General features: G+C 38.1%; 1 protein-coding gene across 2 annotated transcripts; it reads right to left on the bottom strand.

The window, feature by feature from the left end:
* Nucleotides 1-3,156: 3,156 nt before the first annotated feature.
* Nucleotides 3,157-25,586, bottom strand: LOC111268043 (putative ubiquitin carboxyl-terminal hydrolase MINDY-4). Of its 2 annotated transcripts, XM_022846738.2 has the most exons (13): nt 25,462-25,586; nt 20,283-20,681; nt 19,175-19,294; nt 18,261-18,543; nt 17,739-17,896; nt 11,743-11,854; nt 10,528-10,817; nt 8,674-8,802; nt 8,216-8,412; nt 7,286-7,521; nt 6,658-6,956; nt 6,207-6,378; nt 3,157-5,551 (listed from the first exon to the last, which is right to left on the bottom strand). In XM_022846738.2, the coding sequence occupies exons 2-13, from the start codon at nt 20,370-20,372 to the stop codon at nt 5,442-5,444; spliced, it is 2,196 nt and encodes a 731-aa protein (XP_022702473.1). In that variant the 5' UTR covers nt 20,373-20,681; nt 25,462-25,586; the 3' UTR covers nt 3,157-5,441. The 2 variants fall into 2 exon arrangements, with proteins under 2 accessions (XP_022702473.1, XP_022702475.1); XM_022846740.2 differs by lacking the exons at nt 3,157-5,551; nt 6,207-6,378; nt 25,462-25,586 and having other exon boundaries at nt 6,720-6,858; nt 20,283-21,251.
* Between the last annotated feature and the right edge of the window lie 3 nt (nt 25,587-25,589).

Raw genomic sequence — 25,589 nt, forward strand, 5'->3', positions numbered from 1 at the left:
CAAAACCCAAAAAAGTTGCTTGTCATTCTGCATTATAACAACTTAAATAAGTAGGTTTTCGTGATAGTTTCTCGTATAAAATTTATCTTCAGATTATCACTTCTAGTGAAATGCGTTGTAGGTATTTTGGAAGAAGTTTAGTAAAAGTGTAGAGCTGTTCGAGAGTACTTAATGCTGACCATGATTATTATAGAGCGCTAGAAAACTGTGAAAACACGTGCCCACACTGACTCTGAACAGTTTATAAAAGCAATTTTCGCACTTTATCAAGGACAAGTTTCGGATGTGATTTATGAAGGGGAAACGGACCGATAATCCACTAGCGGCTAATCGATGAAATAGTATGGCTTTCTTTGAATTTTTCACTGCGAATATTAGCAGAATATAGTAGGTCCACGCCTATTGAAAATGTGTTTTTCGGAAAAATCATTAGGTGGACATGCAAGAAGCTATAATATTCAGTATAAAATATGGCAAACAATAATCCTTTATTTTGAAACGCTATTTTATAACAATGCAACATTTCTGACACTGTTCTTTGTATTTGAGATAGACCTGAACTCTTCGGGAATCTTTGAGGATCTTTTGCTTGGATATCGTCTCCAAGGCTTTTAGCATGCGAACCATGAAAAATAGAAAACTGCAAGTACTTTACGTACCTAGGTTGATTCTAAAGACTAAAACGACGTGATAGTTCGTTCTATTATTTCTTTATTTGAAGGAAGTTCCTACTTTTAAAAACAGCATCAGCCCTTGTTTAAAACAGAACGTTTTCAACCTGAACGTGAGTCTCATAGAAGACCCTTTGCCAAGATAGGTAGCGCGACGATGGTATTTATGGCACTAAGGTTAAATTTTATGTAAAAATGTCATGCCTTTTTACCTCGGTTCAATGACTAGGGTAAAAAAGATTTTAGTAAGCATCAAGGGCAGAAACGTTTAAATGCTTGCATCTTGTTGCTTTCATGTTACCGGAGTGACCCGTTGTTGCCCTGAATTCCAAACTGGAGATGGAAGATGCATCTTCTACGATAATCGGAGACGATCATATTAGTAAGTAACTGTAATTGAATAGGAAATATAGTGCTGCAAAAAACAGATGGCGCTCATTTGGCAGCCTAATGCAGCCGTCGTACAGTGTCGCTCCGTGGGTCGTGATTTATCGATTACGATTTAAGTGAATCGTCAACAATTAGAGATGATGATGATGATGATGATGAAAATACTCCATTAAGCAAGCAGGATCAGTGCACACAGGTAACGATCCCTATTGCATAACAACGTTCGATCTCACACCGGAAAAACCACAAGAGTTCCAGTTGCGGGCCTCGCCGTCCACCTCACACGTCATGCAACGATGTCACAAATTATAGTCTTTCTTCGACACTTTCTAATAGGGAAATTATTCAAATGTTAACAAGTTCAACAGTAAATTGCTTTTTGAGACATGAAACATTCCTGTACACAAGACTTCCACAACAGTGGAATAAATAAATTATCATTTAAATTGCAAAGCGTCATGTATAATAATGGTGCATACTTCGACTGAAACTATCTTAAGCTCCAAATGGCTGTAACAATTCCTTATTTCAGAAAATCGTTCATCGTGAACGACCTAACCTACCTATAAGATTTGGACCTCTTTATCTGACATTAGGAGATACATCAATGGCTCAATAGTGAAGGTGTAGTCGATGACAGCATTACTTTTAGCTGTGTGAATCGAGTTCCGCGTAAAGCTCATTGAATCGGCTGAGTGAAATCTTTTTTCCTACTAAATCGATTCCTCCGTGTATTATTTTTCTCAATATTGATTGTTCTCTATCAAATTTCTCGTAGGAGTACTTTTCAAGAAAAATGGATTTCTCTACTTTGCACATACCGTCTCAGCATAGCTAGCGAGAGAAAGAGCTACGTTCCAATTTTTTGTTTTGCACCGTATCAGTATCGCACTAGCTAGATCCATATCCATTTACCTACACCTCATTTATCTTTACGAGAAACTTTTTTAATTTGCAGGATATATATTGCAAAATTTCGAGAAAAAAGGAAACGGGAAGATCAGATAATCTTCCCTATTCAGTATGAGCGGTTAGGGTCTTTTTAACGTGTAATAGAGAAATGTCAAAGTTGTTTGCTGGTTACTGGATCACTGCCTAGAGCATGCTAGGCTTGCTACATGTTTTATGTAAAATTATCAAGTGCAAAAATCTATTTGGTTCAGAAATCTGTGCTGTCCAGAAATTTCATACTCGCTCCTTTCCTATAGAAAATAACTGATATATACAAATACTTTGCTAATCATCAAAAACCCTATTCGTTTAGTGCCCTTTAAATCATCCTGGCTTATCTTCATGACCCGGCAGTCTCTGACTGATTATTAGCCAAGTTGGCTATTAGCAAGTCCGGTCGAACTGATGATAAGCTTCAAGTCTATTTGAATTGCTACCAGGTTATTGTAGTTAAGATTCATCTGTGGCAGTTTTTTCGACTGCCGAACAGCTTTGTCGGGCTCATCTACCACTATAGCACACATCTTCACAGAATCGTGCTGCTACAGACCTGCACTCCTTGTCCTGTTTGTGCTGAAAGCTTGTCAAATATCTGAGAGTAGTTTCTATTGATCAATCAATTCAAAGACTGCAAAACTTTTTGGAGCAGGTGGTAGGACATTTTGGAAAGTTGATTTTCCGTACATCTTGATAATTACTAGTTCACCTTAATTCGATATCAGATGACTTATAGGATAAGCGATGTTATGGATTAAGACTACGATCATGTTGTGGGTACACATAATCATGCAGGAGGGTCACATCAGGTAGTAACGATACGTTTATATGCGATCAGATACGAGTGAACAACTATATTGTACAACTACATGTAACAGGTATGACTGCGCACATAAAGTTCTCCAGTGTAGGGGGGTCCTCCGATGACAATGGCAGGCGGAAAATAATGCTTGGCCTTATCTGAATCAGATTATCTTTTGCGTACCTTTCTGAGTAGCGATTCTGAATATAGCAACGCAGGTACCTGCATACGTAGTGCCGGTATATTTCATTAGCTGTCCTACCGTATGTCCATAGCACACGCTGAACTGAAAATAGCTCAATCTTTACTATATTTAACGTACTAACTTTAATGACAAAAACTAAGAAAAAAATCTGAAAAATCTTTTTTTTTTTTTATTACAGTGAATATTTGCGGGATTTCACTTCTCGCAGCTGTTTTAGTACATTAAAGTACCTCCATGTTTACTAAACTTATATGATATATATCATATTATAAATTTATATATCATATATTGCTTATTTAATATAGCAACTGCAGTTTCGTATGTCACTTTGTGTGAAATTTTTAAAATTAAGCATACAGTTTTGTAGACTTCCAGGCTTTCCACGACAACGTTACAAAACCAGCTTCAATTTTTTAAAAGAGATCTAGCCACGCCGAATATAGCGGTTCATCTAACACAGTATTTGTAGAACTAAATTTTCTCTAGATACTTTGATCCTGGCAGCAACCTGATCACTTTAATGTTTTTGTAAAGCTTACTTCACTGCCAACAGAAATTGCCATTTTTTGTCCTTTGAGCTATACTCGTTGTTTCAAATGATGTGGTGGGGATTGATTTTAGTGAACGTTCTATTGTTTGCATCTATCTACAAGTGACAAAAACCATAAGTACGATGCTTGTAACACAAAGAGGCTAGTACAGCGAGTTTAAGGTTTACAATTACGTAAGATTACCTTGAAAAGGTTTTAAGCTTTTCAATGTATTCTTAAAACAAAAACGCCCATTGAAAAATTTGCCTACGCGCTTCTGGTGCTCATCATGGTTTATTAAGAAACTTTGTATCCGTTCTGAAAATAACGGCTTGTTTATGTAAGGGTTGAACGTGACGCTTTGTTGCTTCTGATTTGCTATTAGTCTGCGAGCATTTGCTAGTTTTTTGCATGGAAGAACTTTTATATATATATTTATATACTGTTTATATATAAACATCTTTCATGCAAAAGACTAGCGATGTTCACAGAGTAATAGCAAATCAGAAGCAACAAAGCATCACGTTCAACCCTTACATAAACAAGCAGTTATTTTCCGAACGGATACAAAGTTTATTAATAATAAACCATGATGAGCGCCAGAAATGAGTAGGCAAATTTTTCAATGGGCGTTTTTGTTTTAAGAATCATTTTAGCAAATCAGAAGCAACAAAGCATCACATTCAATCTTCCATTATTCATATAATATTTCGATTAAATCACGCACTTTTTTTCAAAGCATAATATAGATTTTTAGCGCTAAACAGATGCTTTTATTGTTTTTGAACCCGACAGCGTGTGTCACCTCATTCAGTGATGTGTCTTGGGTCAACATCTAAATGGCATTTTTTAACGTCGTTAAATCGATGTGGCGGAACAGGCTACAGAAACAGTACAAAAATTCTGAGCTTTAATTGTTGAAAGCAATGCCGTCAAGTTAGACAAGATTGCTTAGTCATTTGAATTCATCGGTCATAGGGCTGATGCGTAAAAGTCTAGTTAAGCCTTATCAAAAGATTTTTCAATCAGATTTGTCATCTGACTACTAGTCAGAAACATTCGAATTTGGGTATCGTGGTCACAGGTGATAAACCTATTTTTGAGTTTACGCCAGTCTTCTCCTCACACTTCATTATATTTTGAAATCCAGATTGAGCTCAGATTTTCAGCTCGAAGCTAACCACATTTTAATTATGTATTTCTAGGTACAGTCCATGAAATGATCATTTACTTGTTCTATCTATTGTAATGACAGAAGGAAGATTTCCTGTCGGCAACAACCTCAGGATTACACATTCAACGTTTTAAACACGTACTTACATAATTTGTAAATGCACTTCGTCCGTTTTAGCCATGCTTCAAAATATAAATTAAACTTATTCGATGAAGCAAACGGATTTGTCTAAGCCAACATTTCATATCTGCTAACTTTATTACATATACTTTCCCGTTATTAAGTGACGAACACGTGGTCAGTGTTTATCTTACAGATTTCATTAGTCAGCTCTGACTGACTTCAGGAAGAATAGCGTACGCAAATAACTGGTAGCTGCCACTACCAAGCAGATTCCAGATTAACTCGTTCCATAAATTAACAAATGTTTGATAGCTCTTTCGGCCGACGTTGACGACCAGCAACAATAGTACTGAATACATTTCTTCCATCCGCATTAGTACACGGTGATTTACATTGTTTTTTTTTACCCAAAAATATAGCACAGAGTGCGGTGCATTGTAGTGTTCAGTATTTGCCACCCTGGGAAACTATGTATCAGGTTGTTTCATTTCGCTGACGATGAGTTGAAGCCGTAGAGTTGAAGCCGTAGAGTTGAAGCCGTAATAGAAATCTTGTAGATTTAAATCTTAAAGACGAGTGGTTGAATAACATTATGAGGCTAATCTTCTATAATATCCACTAAAGCTCCTTTCCACTTGGTCCTTATGCAAAGCTCAACGGGATTTTTACTAGATTCGTCTGCTGCGTCCTCCCTTGTACGACTCGGATCTGATAAAATTTGAATCGAACACATTAGTACCTAAACAGTTTACCATACCATAAAGTTTATATAGCAATCACGTGCTTCTCATTCTTTTATAGTGCCATACGAGATTACCTACAAATTTCTCATTAATGAAAGTGTGTACTTCTATTAGCTTAATATACAATGGAATTCTGCAAAAAACGCAATACATAGTCAACGGGAGAGCGAGGCAAACAAGACACTAAAACGTGCTACTTTGAATTTCATGCTAAACTTGCATGCAAACGTCACCCATGATTGGAATCTCGACGGTTCCCTATAATAGGGAAAGAGGCCGGAGGAACGGAACTGGTCATGAACTGTTCCAGGCCAAAGTTCCAAAAACAGGCATTGATGAAGACATTTTAGCAGGATGATTTAACACTTTCTAAGTACAGATGTCACCACAACACAGCTGAAAAATAGTTTTAGGTAAAGGGGACAAACTACAAAAACTGGCTATGAGGCAGCCATTGCGTAAACGTAAAGCTTTTGAGTTAAAAGCTGACCTTGTTAGTCAAATATTCGATTCACTAGAAGGGTGAAAGGTCGTCACATTAGGCTACCTAGAACAAAGCTCATTGCTTAGCTTGAGTAAGCGGATGTAGGATTCCTAAATAATGTAGGGGAGTCACTCACCGACTTTAATTACAGTAGCATTCTCTGAGTTCGCTAGGCCATCGTAGACAAGAAGCTCGAAAGGAACCCGGCAATCCAGGACTGCGACTGAGGTCGCGAATAGGACAAAATAGTGATTTTCCGAGATCAGTACCCAAATAGGGAATATGGGGCACTTCAGATAAGAACCCACCTACAACACAGCATAATATAAGCTATAATATTTTGTATAATTACAAATTATATTTGTAGTACTTCATGTAAAAAAATGAAAGTAGGCAAATTTATGCAGCCTTTTCAAGGCTTTAAGAATCCACAAATTCCTTGATAGTCAGCCGGTCAAGCAAGGCAAAAAATACCTATTCCTTAGCGTCAAAATGCTTATGCTTACCTAGCGTATATTATTTTTTGCTTGTATGTATACATATAAACCAAACTAGTTTTCACTAGGAAATCGATAAAGATAACGCACCTCAATTATTCCATAGGCTTCTACAAGTGATAGAAGACCACATGTGCTGCGTTGTTGGACTCCCTTCAAAATAGTTCCCTCAACATCAAGGCGATCATCAAAAAGATTACTGACAGCCCGTCCGGTCAACATGAGGTTGACCACTTCTTGTGTCGTGTGGTTATGACGTCCAATGAGTGCGTGGTCAGGAGAATCCATGTCCTTGCGAATGTTATCGACACCGCGGCATAGAAGAACCGAAATAAGCAGTTGAACAACACCGTCACGTAGAATTTCTTCCTGATGTTGAGTTAGGAAACCTAATCCGTTTATGGAACACTTACGTTATATCAACCGACCAGAAAAATTTAGCAATAGCTAACTATAGCTATTGTAATCAGTCAAATTGATTCAATACAGATTGATCTTGAGGTTTTACGTTAAGTCTTCAGGAAACAAACGAATGTACGGTTAGTCGTACTATTATTAATTATTGTCTTTATTAATAAAGGGTTAGCTTAATTTGTGCTTTCTGAAGCCTCATTTGAACAATCCAGCCTATAAGCTGAGCTAATAACCAAGTGTTTTAATTCGCCCTTAAGTTGTCCTGCATGTGCGCAGACTACGCGCATAATCGACTAGAACTTACCCATTAGCTGTTCCGAAGTTGGCAGATTGTAGATCGTTAATGAGGTAAATGCCGTCCGTTGTGAATTCCCAGCCACTTTGCCAAGAACGTACTTATAAGGGCCCCCGCTCTGAGTCTTCACTGAATTGAGTCCATCACTTCCACCCGCTTGAACCAGTATTTCGTGGATGGCTCGTAGCAGAGCTCCTCGACGTGACGACTCAGTTACTTGTAACCTGGATGACATGTCACCAACCCTGCAAGTTAGATCAATCGATCAGTATGTACTGACTACGTAAGTTTTAATTCAGTTAAGTTTGACAGAATTTTCGATCAACTGGTACAGAGAAAGCACATATAGTGACCAACTTAGTGAAGCTCTTGTACTAAACAATACACATTTGAAAAATCCCATTAATTAAATTACTAAAGTGTTACAAACGAACTCCGCGAATTTTGAAACTACGCGCTATTGGTAGACGAAATTTGACTGGTAGGGCTGCGTCTTGTGGAAAGCTCTTGAGTGTAAACCGGTTTGAATTCAGAAGAAGTTTCAGAAGGACTAACATTTTTGACAAATCACAGTTTAATAGTTAATATATTTAGTAGTTTAATACCTCCGTTGCAACCGAATTGTAATATCAAAATAGCTGACTTCCATAACATACTTTCCTCCCCTCCCCCCAAACAAGACCTAACAACCACACATTAGCTCGTAGCTCGAGAGGTTATTGAGCCATCACGGGAATTATAACGTCGGAGTAAAGCTCATCGCAATGGACACGCTTTTTTTTGTAGGAGAAAGCGCATTAGGAAATACGTTTCCGGCCACATCGTAGTCGTCGCTTTTACTATCTTTATACGTATCAAATATTCGGTTACCTCTGTTGTAATAATTACGAACTCGTCCGAACCTCATTTTTACATATACAGAGTGAAATATACACTAACTCTGATTTTCCTTCGGGCCACAACAAGTGTTTAAAGATATAAGCTTGGGTTACGGCGAGCACCCCGCACGGCCCTCCTTTGCTTTGCCTCAAACCGTAGGCCACATGACTATCCTCACGGGAGAACTCTAGTCCCTGCCGAAGCCACTCGTCTCCGAAGGTACGAGAGGAATCACCAAACAGAAGCCTTTGAAGTTGCTGCAAACACAACCCAAAAACACGTCGTAAGAATACATTTTTGTATCGGATCTAGCTCGTACAGGGGACAAGCAAACGCGGTATATCTCGTGCGGCGTTTTGCCTTTTTCTATGTATACACAGATTATATTTCAATAATATATAAAACTGCGCTTCAAATAACACTGCATGTTTCGTGTCTGATCAGGCTAATAATATATCGCAGTGATATCACACGTATTCACACGTAGTTCACGTATGTTCTAATAAAAAACTACTAACCTCGTTTTCACTGACAGTGATTTTCCTGTGCGCAAACATCCGACCAGTCTCAGGCCGTGCCGGTCCGTGATCGTCCTGTTGCCCGGTGAGATCCTCCAAGGTGACATCCTCCCCGCGCAAAGGGGGCCGCTTAGAAAGAAGATCACGTTAAATGAAAAAGTGCTTATCTTCCTTTGAAGTGTCGTCATCGTCTGCCCAACCCTCGCACGCCTGCCAAGACTCAGCCTGTTCGCAGAAAGCTTAAATAGCCGTTAGTTAACGGTTACTCGTCGATGCAATTGCTAGTGCTAACTAATGGCAGGGCATTTCAGAACAGGAGACCCAATTAGACGGCAAATTAAAATAAGAGGGTTTGCTTTCAACCAAGTTCAAGTTCATAAGCACGTAACTACACAAATGATGATCAGTAGGATTAAGTACTCCGATGATTTTTTAGAAGCTCAAGCGCCTTCCCGGTGTTTGAAAATTTCCACAGGTCAAAGCCTTTTGATCTTGTGATTGCCTAATGCTTTCCATTTTTTAAATTCGTTTCTTAAACGATTTGCTAAGCCTTTCGGTGCCGACTTGCGCAACTCAAATGATGTTTAAGTGTATGCCAGTTGTTAAAGGAATTTAATACGTAGCCTTACAAATTGTAAATATTACAACTAACCTTGTTGTATAAATAATACGTATTCATTAAGATTTTTTATATGGTTTATTTCTGATGGAAAATCGGGTTTACCAGAAAACCATTTTTCAATAACTTTTCAGGTGTTGATGTGAGGGAGAAAGGGGGATCCGTCAGAAAATTTTTCCTCAGCACTAGTGTTGCTAGCATTCCCTAATAGACTATTAATTTTTTGGATTACCCAAGACCTATCTCCATGTTATAGATAAGCCCTTCGATAACCGAAAATGGCATCCTCATAGACTCATTTTCGGACTCCTGCCTTTCGCTTTGAGTAGCTGGTCTTCGTTGTTGCGGACTTCGAATAATTTCTAATCAGGTACAGACGTTGGACACGGCCCAGATGCAAGAGGATTTTTGTTTATATACTTAAGTATTTCCTCGTTGCCGATTTCATGTAGAGCCTAACGTTTTCATAGAATAAGGTCACTTTACACAGTTCTGTCTCTCCGAAAACTTATACTTTTTAACCGTCTGCATAAATTCCACTTTCTTGCTAAGGTTTTCCTCATAATAGGGCACACCTTCAAATTTGATTCAATCTTCTAAGGTGCCGACACGTTCTCCGAAATGGCTTCCTTCCTGTAAAACCCCTCTTTCCGTGTGATTTTGTGCTTGATACTGTTGTTGTATAGAATTTTTAGTGTGCGAGAATTACGCATATGTTATTGGCAATGGCTATGAAGTTCATGCTCGGCTATTTGCTCGCATTTAAAATCCTACTAACAACACGAACAATTCCAGACAGTATGACAGCAACCTAGTGTAGTAGGCGCCAAGGTAGAGATTTCACGCAATAAGCCTGCCTGCTTAAGATTTGTAGTCGTGTTCTTAGCCCTGAGGCACTAAAAGCAGGCAGACTGACGGATTCTGCTTACCCTCCTCCAATCTCGAACTGCTACTACCGAATTGAAGCAATATGTAAGCAGTGCATTGAACGCAGCACAATACTATCCAAAAAGGAGCGTGCCAAATAAAATCAGGCGGATAAATAACTGTTCAGGCATCCAAGTTTGGAATTGGCTGCAGCTCCTTTCTGACCAATCTACTGTCACTTGCGATTATCGTAGCTTCTAACAGAAGCCTGACAAAAAGGTTCTGCTCGACGGCGGAACCCAGCCGCCGACACCCTTGTACTAAGGGAAGTTCTATTGTAATTTGGAATAGGATAATTAGATACTAACCTGGGCGGCCTTCTTTCGTAAAATATTATCGGTTCGCTCAAGTAGCGCTGAGGCACTGGACGTAATCTGGCTTGTGCGTAGAGAGTTGCTAGTCTCTTGACTACTAGGAGAGTCAGACGCTGTTATTACATAGGCGTTTAGTGACGCCATAGCCGGCGTTAGCGGAGCCATGGGGCTATTACTAGCTACAGCTGGTCCACTGGGGTTAATATTGGACGACAATATATGTGAATTCGTCGACTTCGTCAAGTGCGACCAAGCTGACTTCCGCCGCTCAAGATCAACATCACCTGTGATTATAGCATAAGATAGTTCATCAAACTGGCATTTCATTCAAGGCTACCTCGTCTTCTTTAAATATATGTAATACTAAGTCAATCCACACATCAGTGACAGTGCCCCTTTCTTAGGAGAATTTTCCGATATGTAAATGAAAAGCAAGCCACCATAATAATTAAACCTATTATCAGGATAGATTATTTTACTGCAAGACAGGCAATATCTTAGAGGTATTCTCCGCTATATCGTTTACTTCCAACAAACCTTAGTCCTGACCAATCCAATTGAAATGAGTATTTAGTGGGGTCAAACAAATGATTTATTTGGGTAATAGAAAACGCCCGCGTTTGTATTGCCACGTGAAAGATGTAAGGGCTTAAATACATACCCCATGCTTATGCTTTTCATTACAGTTTTTTCCTCTAGAATTGCTTACTCCAAATGCGCACACTTAAAAACTAATGTCGCTTTCTACTCAGTTTACTTATTATTATTATTAAATTATTATTATTATTATTATTATTATTATTAAATAAACTTATTAAATCAATTTCTATTTGTCATTTTATATTATTCCAAGTACATTTGTCCATTATAAAGCGTCGTAAGGATCTGTTAAAAAGGAATACCGTCTGATTTAACATTTTGGTGATTGAAACTTCGCATATCTAAAAGAATGAATATTCTAATTTAAACGTGTATCGTAAATACACATATGACTACTTAAGCCTATTCGTTATAGTTTTAGCTACGCAGTTTAAGTTGCCCGAACATACCAATGATTATAACTTACACAATAAAAGACTTAAATGTGACGGGTTGACCGTGTCGTTCGCTCGCACAAAGACCGTCGAATAGGTTTTTATCTACATCACCGTGTTACAAATTTCGAACGACGGTTTATAAACTAACACATTGTTTTGACTACCTGCATACCATCTCGGATGATGACAGCCGCAGATTTTGTATTTACTGTCTGACCATCCTGTGCGTTGTACCTGACCCGGGCGCTTTGAGGTCGAGGTCGATCCCGTTCACGTTCCTGACACTGGAAACCAAGAAGACATGTTCGGAGTTCACTCCACCAGCGAGTCAACATCGAGTCATGTCCAGAACTTTCGTTTTCGCTCTCTGAACTTCCTAACGGTGTTGCCGCCATAACGACCGCACCCGCGGGATGATGATTGTTTTCGTTATCCGAAAAGAATTACTTACGTTATACCACAAGTACTACTATTACTGCACTGGCGTACGGAAGTAAGTATTTTCAAGTTGCTATCAGCTGTCAATTTTAGAACAAACAAATCTCATGACAACTGGGACAAAGAACAACTAAAATGATCTACTTCAATTACAAATCGAGGTCCAGGTTCTCTAGCTTTTCCGGACAGAATTACAACGTCTCTATGCAAGGCAACAAAAAGCCTTTTCTTAATAATTTTCTTTGGGCTTAGACCTACTTTCCAACCGAACCCAACGCTAACAGTACGGTTCCCCTTGCTTGATAATAAAATCCGATAGTAGTATATAGTACTAAAACAATAAATAGTACTAACGAGTTAAATGACAGCAAAAAATATTACTCTGCAGAGACTCTGATTTTGATGAAATATATTAATATCATTGTAACTCGACAATAGGCTAAAAAAATGTCTACATTTTAGTCTAATTGGGGAATAAGGCATTGGTTGTGATGCTGCAACAATATTTACGTCCGGTCAAAACTTCTACACGTTATTAGATACCTTGTAACCTTGGCTTTTTCTGCCAGATGTCTAATTGGATTCTCCATGTAAGGAAAACCATTGAGTTTGTCATCAGTCTAACTCCTAAAAGCCTCACTTAGTGATATACAAGGCACGGCAGCGTTTTCTAGTAGCGACCGTTTTGGAACAAATTCGCCAGACTTTTTTTGCATTAACCCTAACTTTATCAGTCTTGCTAAATGAGTCGGTAGCGAAACATTGTGGGAAAAAAATAGGTAATAAAAATAGGTATCATCGTACCATTGTATACCGAGCTCCATACTGATGAAGTGATATTGTTAAAGATACTGCCATCAACGTATGTTGTAGCTTTGCCATAGGCTCTCTATTCTAAGCTATTCATGAGGCATAGAAATGCAACACGATCAATGGGTATATCCTGTCTGGTCTTGACTATGTATTTGTTTGTCTGTAAGATCGTAGATTGTATACAGCCTAACTGCATGTGCTGCCATCTATCCTCTAGCTCGCAGGATAGACGCTGTCTTGCTTTCACCTTGAAATTATTCTACTGAAGCTCAAATACGAAGTTCTTTCCATTTATACTGTCGAAGCCAATAGCGGAATTGACAGACAGTGCAACGGAATAAAGTACGTTATCAACATTGAGTTTTGTCGCTTTTAGGCTTGTTTAAATTGCGCTTAATAATGTGCTCATTTCACTCTAAAACCCAATTGACTTTTGAAAAAAATGTATGATTCTATGCAGTTGGCTATTCGAGTTATTGAGGTTTTTTCCAGTTCGCAAGTTTTTCCAGCGAAACTACGTTTATGAAGAAGAACAGCCTTCTTGTGGACAGATGTTTCTCTTCATAAATTGTGTATTGTACAATAATATATAGGTTAGGAAGCAGGTAGCAGATATATTTACGTGTCGGAAAACGGTGTCTACTATTAGCCAACGTGAACATTAGCGTAGAAACGAGTGCTCCTTATTATCTAGGGCGCTTCTCCATCTTTTTTCGCATTGAGCGCGCTTTGTTATATCCCGCTAAAGTTCAATCCGAACATTTCGTCTCCCGAGTTTCGTCTATCCATTTTGTAAGCACCCTTTCGCCTAGTTGCAACGTATACGATATAGTCATAACTCTTACGAACTAGAAAGTCACTGTTGAGTTTTGTGCACCTGGGTAATCACCTAAGGCTATACTTCCTGTTTTCAAATCCCAAAGTTCTGCTGTTTTATGACGAAGCACAGCGTTTGTAATAACTGTTGCTTTTGGAAATGGTAGTTGTCCGCCGCCCATCACTTTGACATAACGAACTTGCTTATGTTATTAACGAAATGCACGCTAAACCGCAGTTGCATTCGGATCCCATCCTTTATGGCTTGAATTTATGCTTCATTAAAGTCTCACAAAAAGGTCACACCATCGATAAAAGTATCTGTTAAAAGCGTCATCAGTTAGATCTTCATTTTTTTTGGTGGAAACAAGAATGAGACCACAATGATACTGGTGCGTCCTTCAAGCAGCTCTTTCAATCGATGAACTTTGAACAAATCGCTTTTTTTATAGGAGGATCTATATTAATGAAATAATTGCAAAACTTATCGATCATTACTTATTATTATTATTCGGGGAAAAGAACAAGGATCAATATAAGCCTACAGTTATACAAGAAATAGGTATGCGGTTGAACAAAGTAGGAAACCATTTATCAAAAATAAATTAACCTCTGCTTTGGGAGATGTTACTTCAGTGGTAGCTTACTGGTTTCCCAATTATATACCTGGATTTCTCTAAACGCACATTCACATTTCACCCAACCGTAAGCCTTGATTTACTTTAATTATCTACTGATAGGAAATAAAGGAAGTACAAAGATAGGACGTTCATTCAGGCTCTCATGTAAGTTGCAATAGTAGTAATAAAATTAGTACCCTGAAGGCCTAACGCAATATATTGGAAATATTTATGTTACAGGCTAAAGCACTGGTATTTTTACAGCTTAAATCAGATAAAGAGAACACTTGATTGAATGCAATATATGCTGAAAAGCGCAAGATGAATCACAAGAGTGTCAAGAAACTATGGGTCCTGGTAGCCACAGGAATCGTCGAGTTTACCTTAGTGTCGATGCCGTTTTTCTGACAAAGGCCTATTTTGGAAGAAACGGTTAGGTTAATTTGCAATGAATCATAAGCTATAACTTATCCTATTCATTTTCTAGAAATTTCTATCTGAAGTAGGCTGCAAAAGAACCGGAAAAGTTTATCAGTTTGTAAACAAACTACAGATGTCGATGTGAGACGCTATATAAAGATATGACGATTCCTTCCCATTCACAAAATTTTTAGCTTCGATACTGCTCACTAACGGTTGTTTATGTCCCTGGGTAAGATATACTACTTGTGGAGGGTCAGGTGGCTGCTTAAATATCAACTATGAAGTGAAACTCAATTAATTATCACATAAATGAAAAAAGACGCAATGGGAAGCTTATCTAAAGAACTTGAGTTAGGTAATGGCCATGGATGCGCAAATATACAGAATATACGCATATATACAGGATACGGCACCTAAATTAGGACTTTTCCTATAGTTTTGCATTTAACATTGCACCTAAACAAAGATCAATATCTCCTCCATGTTTTGCATGGTGGACATATCATTTTTAGCGGACACCTGTATTCAATAGCACCACCACCCACTGCAATTATAGCTTCAGCTTGGGGCCTAAACCATCCATTAACAATATTTGCATTTTTCGTCCAAAATTCAACTTTCTAATAGTTACCATACGTTACGCAGTATCGGTTAGCATAAACCTGTTAAAGTGTCGCTTAAATATGCTGCGTATAAAACAATTTTAGGAGGATTAAATTCTGGAGTTATAATAAGTTGAGTGCCTCAAAAAGTGAAGAATACAATAACGTTTCAAAGAGACTAACCACTGGAACTTATCTGATTGATCCACCCGGCATTTTATTATATTTTGCTCTCCAAAATAGCCGTTTTTGTAGAAAAAATCCGAGTGCATTGACCATGATTCTTCAAATGCCTAATGATTTTTTCGCCTTTCATATCTAAATGCTGTTGAGGAGTTTTCTTTATGGAAGTCTAACTCGAATTCTTCAGAAACAGATTTCGTACAAATAAAAAAAAATTCTTAATTTTGATGGAAGTTCTTCCAGCGCAAAGAGGTCGGGTGATAGCTGATCTTCGAGCAAATTGAAAAAAAAACGAAGCGCCGTTTTTCGTTACAATGGGTTTGCTGTCTTGTTTTAAAAAGAGCTGGCCTTCCCTCGGTACCAAGAATACCGGGTGAACGTATTCCTGCTACGACAAACAGTCCACCAAAATCTGCTCTGATTTACCGTAATTTCAGTGATTTGGGTTTGAATAGAACAAATCACGGGGACATTAAATCCCGCCAATAATCTACAAATATAACATTACACAACTCATGAAAGTACCAATGTATGTTGGGTGATCACTTTCTGATATACTAATATTTATTTCTAATAGTTCCGAAAGAAACGCGTTACGGAAAAATGTGAGAAAATAAGATAAGGACGATTTTAAGAATCGTCAGCTGAAAAAATTAGATGTTTTCAAGTCGGTAACGTTTTCCATATTTAGGTAGAAATTCCGTTTTGATTATTAACGTAAAGGTGATTTCGTTTATCGATCTCTCAATTTTCAGCAGCACATGCTCTCAAGCTTCTACCTAAAGGCGACGGTCTTTCATTATATCTGGGAGAAGAACGCTTGACTTGGATTAGCCCAATGCTTGACCATAACAAACTCAAAGTATATCCACCGGATGACTTTCACTAGAAGCTCATCCAACCGCTCTTTTTAGCCTTGGTTAATGAATGTTGAAATGATAAACTATCTTAAATAGTATACTGTTTTTATTGAAAAAAAGCTATACTTGCAATAATGTGCTTGTGTTTACCATAAATAATTATAAATAGCAGAATTGCTTATCACATCAATTATAGTTACTGCTTGAATTCAGAGAAAAATATTTTTTTATTAATAATAATTTAAATTAATTTTGATTAATTAAGCGAAGCTGGAAATAAATAAAACGCAGAAGTATATGCGATATATTTTTGAAAGTTTGCAGACTCACCTACCGACATAGTAAAATTTTTTGCCTAGTTTTACCATTATCCACCACAACCTAATATAATTTACTATCTACAAATAACAGATCGGAAAATTATTCCACTGAATAGAAATCATGAATTTAAATAAAAAATCTAGTGTTTCTGTTTGATAAAAAAAATACATTGTTTGACTAGTAGGATGTTTGTTGTTACGCTTGACCGATGTTTGACCATAAGTTTTTTCAAAGTGCGTTTATCGGATATCCGCTATGGCGTATTCGTTACTGCGCTGTTTTTTATGTGGCAAACTATTTCTTCTATTATTTCTCTGTTATCTTCTCGTAGTAAATTAATCAAGGATATCTATGCATTGATTTAAAGTTAAATATTCAAAAAAATTCCTGGGTCACAAGATAGACAAGTTAAATGTTGAAGGTCCACAGGCGACAACGACGGCGAGAAACAAAGCAAAACATCAAAGTAGCACCCCTAAAGGTATTAATGATACCGAAGAAGAACATTTACACAGTTCAATCGAAGGTCTAGAACCGCGAAAAATATTTCAATGAGTTATTTGCTTTACCTATATTGGGCGAAACACTAAAAATATGATAATTTCTTGGAATAAATCTCTTGTGGAAAAAGCATTTCCATGCGAAACCATTATCATTTCGTTACAAAGCTTCGATTTTTCAGCACACATATTCATTGTAAGCTTTATGTATACGCGGAGTGTTACTAAAGCAGTTTATCAGCGCTGTTTAAATTAAATGCAAAAGTTTTGTCGTAATTACCGCAGTATTAGCTACCTCTTTGTTTCATTTAGCCTTACAGTAGCTATTGTTGATCTTGCTGATTGTCTCGGTACAAAATTTTCCGATCGATATAGTCCACAGGTAAAAAAATCGAGTAAATATTTCGCTGTTCAACGGTCAAATGTACTGAAATATAGGACTTTCTTATTTTTACATCAGTTGTTAAGGATTATTTCTTTTTCAAGGTAAGGTTTATGTAAATTAGTTAGAGAAATTGCTTTCGAAATGAGGAAAATAAACCGTTCATATTAATAAAAACAATAAGACCGGTTGGACGATATGTGACAATACCTTAGTTGGTGATACCTCCTCGTCGCTAGAAGTTAGTCCTTCGTGATCCGTCTCTTTGGGCGGGCTCTTGTAAATTGCTGGTGAGTCCCTGCGCAAGGCCGATCGTCTACCAAGAAGAGGTCGCGAATCGGTATGAGATGCTAGAATTGAGGTCGTTGCTGACAGAGATAAAGTTTATCATGAACCCATTTAGACATACTATTATCCCAGAAAGAAATAATGCTGAAAGAGCGCTTTGGCCTAATCGCCAACGCCCGTATAACGTAGAGGTTCTGAGTTTATAGTCCCAAGCGGTAACAAAGTTTTATGGACTCAGTCGTCATTTGACAACTGATTATCTGTCCATAACTAAATAAAATACTTCTACGAAATAAATACGAAATAAGGGGTAACATACTTAACACTTAGATACCATGGCTACAAACCTCACAGTTAAATCGACTCTACGCTGTCCCTCTTTAAATCATCATTACAATCTCTACAGATAGGCGATAAGACTACTGTGAATGAATGCACACAAACCTTTTGCAGGTATACCGACTGGACTAATTCGATCCCTTTCGGGACTAGGGCTTCGAAGCAAGTGGACAGTGTCATCAAGTTGCAATCTTCCTTTAACGGTTCCAGTGGCTGAGCCGGAAGCTATTACAAAAGGCTTATCGTCGGTTGCTTTCATTGAATTTCCTTCATCTTTTTCCAGTTGTTTAAGGTCCTTGTCTCCACGAACGAGGCTTTTCAGTCGACGTCGTTCTAAACGATCGGCAACCAGGATCTCAATTAGAGATCGGTACGATGAGGCGGCCACCTGCATATAGACATTTATTTACCTTTCACTATTTAGCTTAACTTTTATCAGAAGAACTGAGTATCAAGCCTCTTGCAATATGGATTATTTACTTCGCTACGACAAACAGCACAGGTGGCATCAGCGGCTAGAAAGCGTATATATACACAGATTAACCTCGAAGTTGGCTAATTTTCCATCCCTCGTAGAACCCCTATAACCTTTAGACAACTAGAAATAGCAAAAAAAAAAAGAAAGGTGTCTATTTAGCTTCTTAAAGGCCAGTAACTTTACAAGGACCAAATTATCATGAAGCTTCTGTGCACAACCAGAACTGATAAACAAGACAAAATCGGATGCATCGTTTGTATATTGCAGATACAATATGCGACCCATTAAACCTGTAGAAATATACTGCCAGATATATATCTGGCTTTTACTGAAATTGCTTGAATCAGAGGAAACAATGTATTGAAGAGAAAGTATTTAATGTTTTTTGTGCGTGGCACAATTAAGATAACGGTGCTCGACTGTCCTAAAGTACTGCTAAACAACAAAATAAATAATTGCTTCTCGTTAAACTGATCATCAGATAACTTTGAATCCCGATTTTATCTTATGATTTTATGCTGCTGTATAAATAAACTGGTACCTTATTTTCTTTGGCAGCTTTTTCGAGGCTAACTGCACGAATGAGCTGATCCCTATGCTGAAAACACTGAGGCGTACGCGGAAATGTTTCTTCCAGTGCGTGCAAAACATCTCGCAATCCCTGAAAGGATTATTGTAAATCTGGAGTGACCATGTTCTAAACACAGTTCAATTGAAAAGAGTTCCTCTGCGAGACACCCAGGTGCACCAAACAACGAGTAAGGATTAAAGACAAATGGGAACAACGATCAATGGAGAAATAAGATTTACCTCTGATATTGTAATCGCAGAAATTCGTAAATGCTTTCATAACCCAACTCGATTGCCGTGCTATATTGTATTAGCTACTTCTTTGATGCGTGCTACGATTAGTACGACACTGACATCTGAGGCCGGACTTTTTCTAAAGTTGATCAGAGGTATTTTTAAACTTAATAACGAAATCCCGTTAAAAATCGCTGAAAGCATGCTTTAATATTTACAGTGTCGGCCCGTCTACGGGAAGAAGTCTTTCTGAATATAAAACAGTATTTGGTTTGCTTTTAGTAGAACTATAAGTGATTCTATCGACAATTTCAGCAAGGAGAGTGAGCTTCGTAAGGGCTACTTTCCACGTTCAACTGTTCAATTCCCGTTTGAAAGAAGTACAAATTTCCGGCGATCTGCAACTTGAATATCTAAAAATAATCGATATTAAAACGACTCTATTAGCAAGAACAGATTTTTGCTTTAGACGTTCCCATTTCTTGAATAATTTATTATCTTACATTACATATTATTTTTTGGTAGTTACACTCGTGACACGATCCGGGACGTACTTTTTTTTGCGGTAACCGGGATAGAAATAGTGCTTTAGATTGAAGTGAAGATTAAAAGTTTTTTGTCGCCATGTTGCCTTTGCATATCGGGTATGGCTAAGTACGAATAACAAAATCTAGAATTAGAACAAATCCTAATGCTAAAGCCAGTTAATTTTTTTTACTTTCCCATTCGCCTCAGACAAAACACAAGGCTAATGATGCTTATTGTTGCCATTCGTGGTTCGTCGCCGCGGCAACCTCACGATAACAACGACCATCCACGTTCGTAACGCGTTCCGCTAATCTTACCTGAATTTCTTGCGACTTCCGAAACAAATATTCCCGAACAAGACAACACGCAATCGCTTCTACGTGTTCCCTTTTCATGAAAATCGACATACTTCACTGGGTGCAAGTATTTTAATGGTGGAATTGTCCCGCTGTCGCCAGCTAGTGGGAGGGGAGCCAACACACGGCTAATCATAGACGGATAAAGCGCGTCGGCGCACTCCAATCGAAAACTTGGCGCTTTGTGGTCTGTCTCACTATGCTCAGTCACTTTGTAACTGCCTCTGTTGCTCTTTGGACTTCACGCGCTCTCTCTTCCTCTGACGCTAACACGCATGACCGTATACTCCTCATTTGAATCGCCCGCCAGGTTATCTCTCCTCCTTCAAAGACTATACCCCAATTTTCCGCCTACGATCCCTTCCGAAGCACACGCCACGCATGAACTGGAATTAACTTCTTAAAAATCGACTTATAATAAAATAATGACAATGGCTAACTGTTCGCAAGAATTAGTAACACTACAAAAAGTAAATTTAGGGTATCTAGATACATATTGCTCTCATTTTGGGCGATTTTCATCTATGTAGTGTACGATATGCCGTGATTGTCGTGACCTTTGCAGCTAGGACAAGCTTCTGAATTATAAAAGATGCTATTTTTAAATAAGCCTCTAAAATGTTGAATGCATCTCACACGATACGTCTAAAAACTTGTAGTGCTCGTAACCGAATTTGCAGGTCCGTGTCGGCCTAGATACTACAAAAAAAAGAGAAATAGCTGCGAAAAACTTATTTAGTTAAGCTTATTCTTAAAACTCACTTGCTGAAATTTGTAAGGTAACACAAAGAAAAAGTTAAAATAACGAATAGAGTTCGAACTAGTTCGAAGCTCTCGGTCGGTTAGTGGCCAATGCGTTGTGTATACTTAGTCCTACCAATCAAGACAACCAATTCTTAAAATATGTCGAATTTACATTCACGTTTACAAAAAGTTAAACGTCTAGTTTCGATAGCGTCTCAATGGTATAAAAGTCGATGGCAGTGTGATTACGTTGGAATATGTAAGTTTTAAAAAAAAATTGTGAACGATTTTGTTAAGTTTATTGCTAATACATAAATCCATCAAGATAAGGCGAAAACACTACTTGGGACAGAAAGTTGGACGGTCGACTATAGTCTCTACCACAAGCCAAATGATTTTTTTAAAGATATTTTTCTCTGTGATATTTCATAATCGGTAATTGGGAAAAACGATGCCTTTATTATTAGAATAAAGGATTCCTTATATGTTTGCAAACGGTGGCTATAAGTTACTATTTTACCTATTGAAACTTACTCCGCAATATGTGAAGTATCACCGCCATAATAATATACAAGCCTTATTCAATTCACGTATCATATTAGGATCTTCTCAGAATCAAAAACAAAATGATACAGTGACACATATCAAAAGCTTTCGGCGGGCAACATTTCGCTAATATCAAATGAAAATTGTTACTGCTGCTACTACAACAGACAATACGTTTCGTGATATCGCTGATCAAAACTAATTTACCATAAAGCTCATAAATTGTCCATCAATTTTCATATTATTTCTTTGCCATCACGTTCGTGACAGATGAATGCCATTGATGAGGACAACCTTTGCTCGTGATTCATTTTTCCTCTGTCTCTATTCAGCGTGAATTTTGTTGTTATTGTTGTTATCTATTCAAAATGCTTAGGTAACGCTAATTCTCTACGTCTCTAAAAAAATCACGAGAATTTGCCGCAGTTCCCCCCCCCCCCCACGAATGGACGATAAAGAACGAAAACAATGCATATAAATCTATCAATAGACATTGTCATCTTACCTATAAGGTATAAAACGGAGAGTTAGAAAATAGATTCTAATTAGCTGCATCCTTGAATATCGGTGGGAAACAACTGGAAAAATACTTTATCTTTTTGTAACATCGAAATCAGCGCGAAAAGCTTTATAATGTATAAGCTTCGTTAATTCATTCAGCCTGTCGATAAAATTTCGTGTGATTGTTATATGCAGCGATCTAACTGGCAGACATTGTGGCTTCTCCGCGCTCTTTCGTGCTTTAGTGGACTACCCGCTTCTTGGCTTAGAAGTTAGCCCAATCACATATTTAAGTCTGCCAATTCCATCGTTCGAAGCACCTAACAAACTTAACACCTTGCACTGTATATTAGTATGAGAGGTCTAGCGATTATCTTCATACTTTGGTTGTTTCATTAGATCAATTCGAGGAGAGCGGCGGTAACTTGGTTGTCTCAGTGAAATCAAAGCCCGCGAAACGCAATTTACTTCCTCTTTAAGCGGAAACAGACGACAGAGGATATCGGCATGGAGACATTTTACAACGCCGAGGACGACGACATTATTGTTGTTGTTGCCGTCATCGACGTCAGCCACCGCCCGAAGGGCCAAAGTGGACACACCAACTTTGTCCAACCTCATTACTAGAGAGGTGTTAGAGCAACACAATCTGCTGAAGGCTCAGGTTTATAGCCACGCACTGATCTAATCGTCTTGCTGACTCGAATGGCTTACGGCACGAATTTAAAACCAGAAGAAGTGTTGAAATGACATGTCTGTTAATACGATAGAATGACTAATGGGCAACGTTTCACATTTATATTCATAACTGCCCCATATAGAACATGATTCATCATTATCTAGAAGTTTTCTCGCACTAAAACTAGCAAACTAAGCTAGACTTCATTTTAGTTGCATGCTAAGCCTTTCGATGTTAGGCGTCAAACGCGGTGTTGACTAAATGCCCTCACAGGCTGGGTACCAATACGAGCGTCAACATTTTAACTGTAATTAGCTAATTACTTGCTTTTTGGTGCATTGCATCAATTATTGAATGAAGTGTTACTTACACAGATGACCATTAAAAACCACGAAAGTCTAAACGTAAGCTTCGCCACAAATTTCTTGTGGGAGGCGACAACACTCATGACGCCAGACCCAGGCAATCGACATTTGCCCCACATATTATTGAATAGCCCTATTGAAGCTGGTTTTTCGAAGATGGTCTGCCCATGGGTGCGCGATCGAAATAAGTTACGGTTTTGATACACTCGACTGCTATGAGCATAGGGACTTTTGCCGTCTCTCATAAAAGGTTTGAATAAAAGCCCTTAATCACCCTATTTCTCAGTTCTATTCACCAGGCAAATACACCTACCGTTCCTCGGTGAGATCCATACCTAAAATGGCTGAGGTTTTAGCATAACGTATGTGTTCCATCTACATTATACACCGTTTCTATTTTTTCATACTTGTGTCTTTGGCTTCCAAAGAGTAAAACCAGAAGTTATAGCATAGAATCATCCTATCAAGTATCCAGTTCCGGACCTCCGATTCGACGGCGGCAAGGAAAAATAACAACATATGCTCGTGGTGCATCGATATATCCCGAAAAAGGGCTACCCGGTTTAACAGCAATATCGATGGCGCTGACGTCCAGCTGCCGATCCTCAGGCACTGATGCATAATCACCATCAATTGCCTAGGCCAGGATGACCCAAAGACTGCTTCAAATACACGGGCATCGAGTAGCGCAACATCTTGACCCAACATCGAGCTTAGCGTACCACCTAGAGTGCTTCCTTTAGTAGCCCTCGTCGTATTTTCAGTGCGAACAGCCCATAAAATATAGTGAAGATAGCATGACATTCATATGCCGCCCTCTAATCTGATGATGTGTATCTCTCCCGCACGACTTCAAAGTTTGGCTTTGAGAATCGCACGTACGTTGCACTACAACAAACCAGTTTATTATAAAAACATAATCGTACACGAACGTATATCTCATTACGACAACTTTGTCAATGACTGTAATGGTTATTTAAAAAATAACTCAGTGTTGTTACACGAATTGTCTGCAAATATAAAGATGACTTATTGTTGTCATTGGCTTTTATCTATCCATATTAAGTTCAGACACTGAACATATTTTAGTAATTGGATCTTGGTAAGCTTAAAGGGTGAATGATAGGTATATACATTTTTACAGTATTTTGATCGAAATAAATATCAGCCTATCTAGAGAATTTATTGACTCTAAATAGTCGCATATACCAGAATGACGTGGCAAACGCAATTATTCAGTTGCCTTATTGAAAACCTTAAATTTAAATTCAAAAAACACGGCTGTTTAGCAATGAAATCCTCGAAAATCCGTTACTATAACTATTCTAAAACTGTTGTTGAATATTCGTTACCATCGTAGCACTTGTGGCGTAAAGGCTCAAACCTCGATAGCTGGACAGAAATCCAGGCAATCACTTCTCATTTCCCCACATTTTATGAAAGTCCCGTATATTGTACAAAATAGTATCAGTTTTCAGAGTACATCTTCGTATCGCTACACAGTGCCTCATAATACTTTCCCAGAATCACACTAACTTCGCTAGAATAATTAAAACTTCTTCTCAGCACCTGCAGGGATAATACGGCTTTGAAGGCATTGAGATATTGCATTTACCTAAGCAGAAAGCGCGATGTACTTCGGCGGCCGTCGGTTGCAAGCTAGTTTCCATATTACGGTGGACATTATGATAGAAACTTTATTTCCTCTGACTTCTAGTGCATGAAGCTGTTTTTAGTTCAAGTTGAAATTTTTCCTAATATAAGCGCACTTGGATATTTTATATGAAGCTCTGCAGCACCCCAGCGAAATTCCCAGTTCTCTTGAGATCTAGATAGTTTCATACGCGAGCGTGATATGGAAATGAGACCTTTTATATCTAAATGATCAGCCTATACGGCTAGTAAACATCCTATTTTTGTCGCTTTTGGCCACTCTGTCAAATATGCGATGTGAACATCTTTTGAAACTTTTCGAATTTTCGCAGTCTGAGTGACAAAATCTAGAAGTTTAAAATGTTATTATATCTATAAGATTAAAATATATTGTAACGGAAAGAACTATTCAACTAATAATTGGCAAGAGAGCAAAAAGAAAGACGAGAACTCGTTGAGTACCGCTAATTTATCAAGGGCTGGTGTCTTTTAAAATTAGAACTTGACGCAACATTATACATCGATACGAGGTTATGCCAAAAAAATACCCTCTTTTGAAGTGTCCTCAAACCTAAGTAAAAGTCACTATCAACTGTTTTTTATGAAGTTACATGAAGCTTAACAAAGACCCGCCTGCGTGACTATATCATACCCTTGCAAATTGTGTGTACACAAAACTGCACTTCTGGAGCAACTACCGGCAATTCAATGGGCGATAAGAGGTTTGCGTTAGAATGCTATGGTCCGAAAGCGAAGAGCCATGTCAGCGAACGTACACGG

Source organism: Varroa jacobsoni, unplaced genomic scaffold, assembly GCF_002532875.2.
Source record: "Varroa jacobsoni isolate VJ856 unplaced genomic scaffold, vjacob_1.0 scaffold_1250, whole genome shotgun sequence".
NCBI lineage: Eukaryota > Metazoa > Arthropoda > Arachnida > Mesostigmata > Varroidae > Varroa > Varroa jacobsoni.

Coding starts and splice junctions, on each gene's coding strand:
- LOC111268043 (XM_022846738.2), bottom strand. CDS start 20,372: ATGTCGATTTTCATGAAAAGGGAACACGTAGAAGCGATTGCGTGTTGT. Junction 18,544..19,174: donor AAGCTGCCAAAGAAAATAAG/GTACCAGTTTAT, acceptor GTCTATATGCAG/GTGGCCGCCTCATCGTACCG. Junction 6,379..6,657: donor AAGCCTATGGAATAATTGAG/GTGCGTTATCTT, acceptor GCTGTGTTGTAG/GTGGGTTCTTATCTGAAGTG.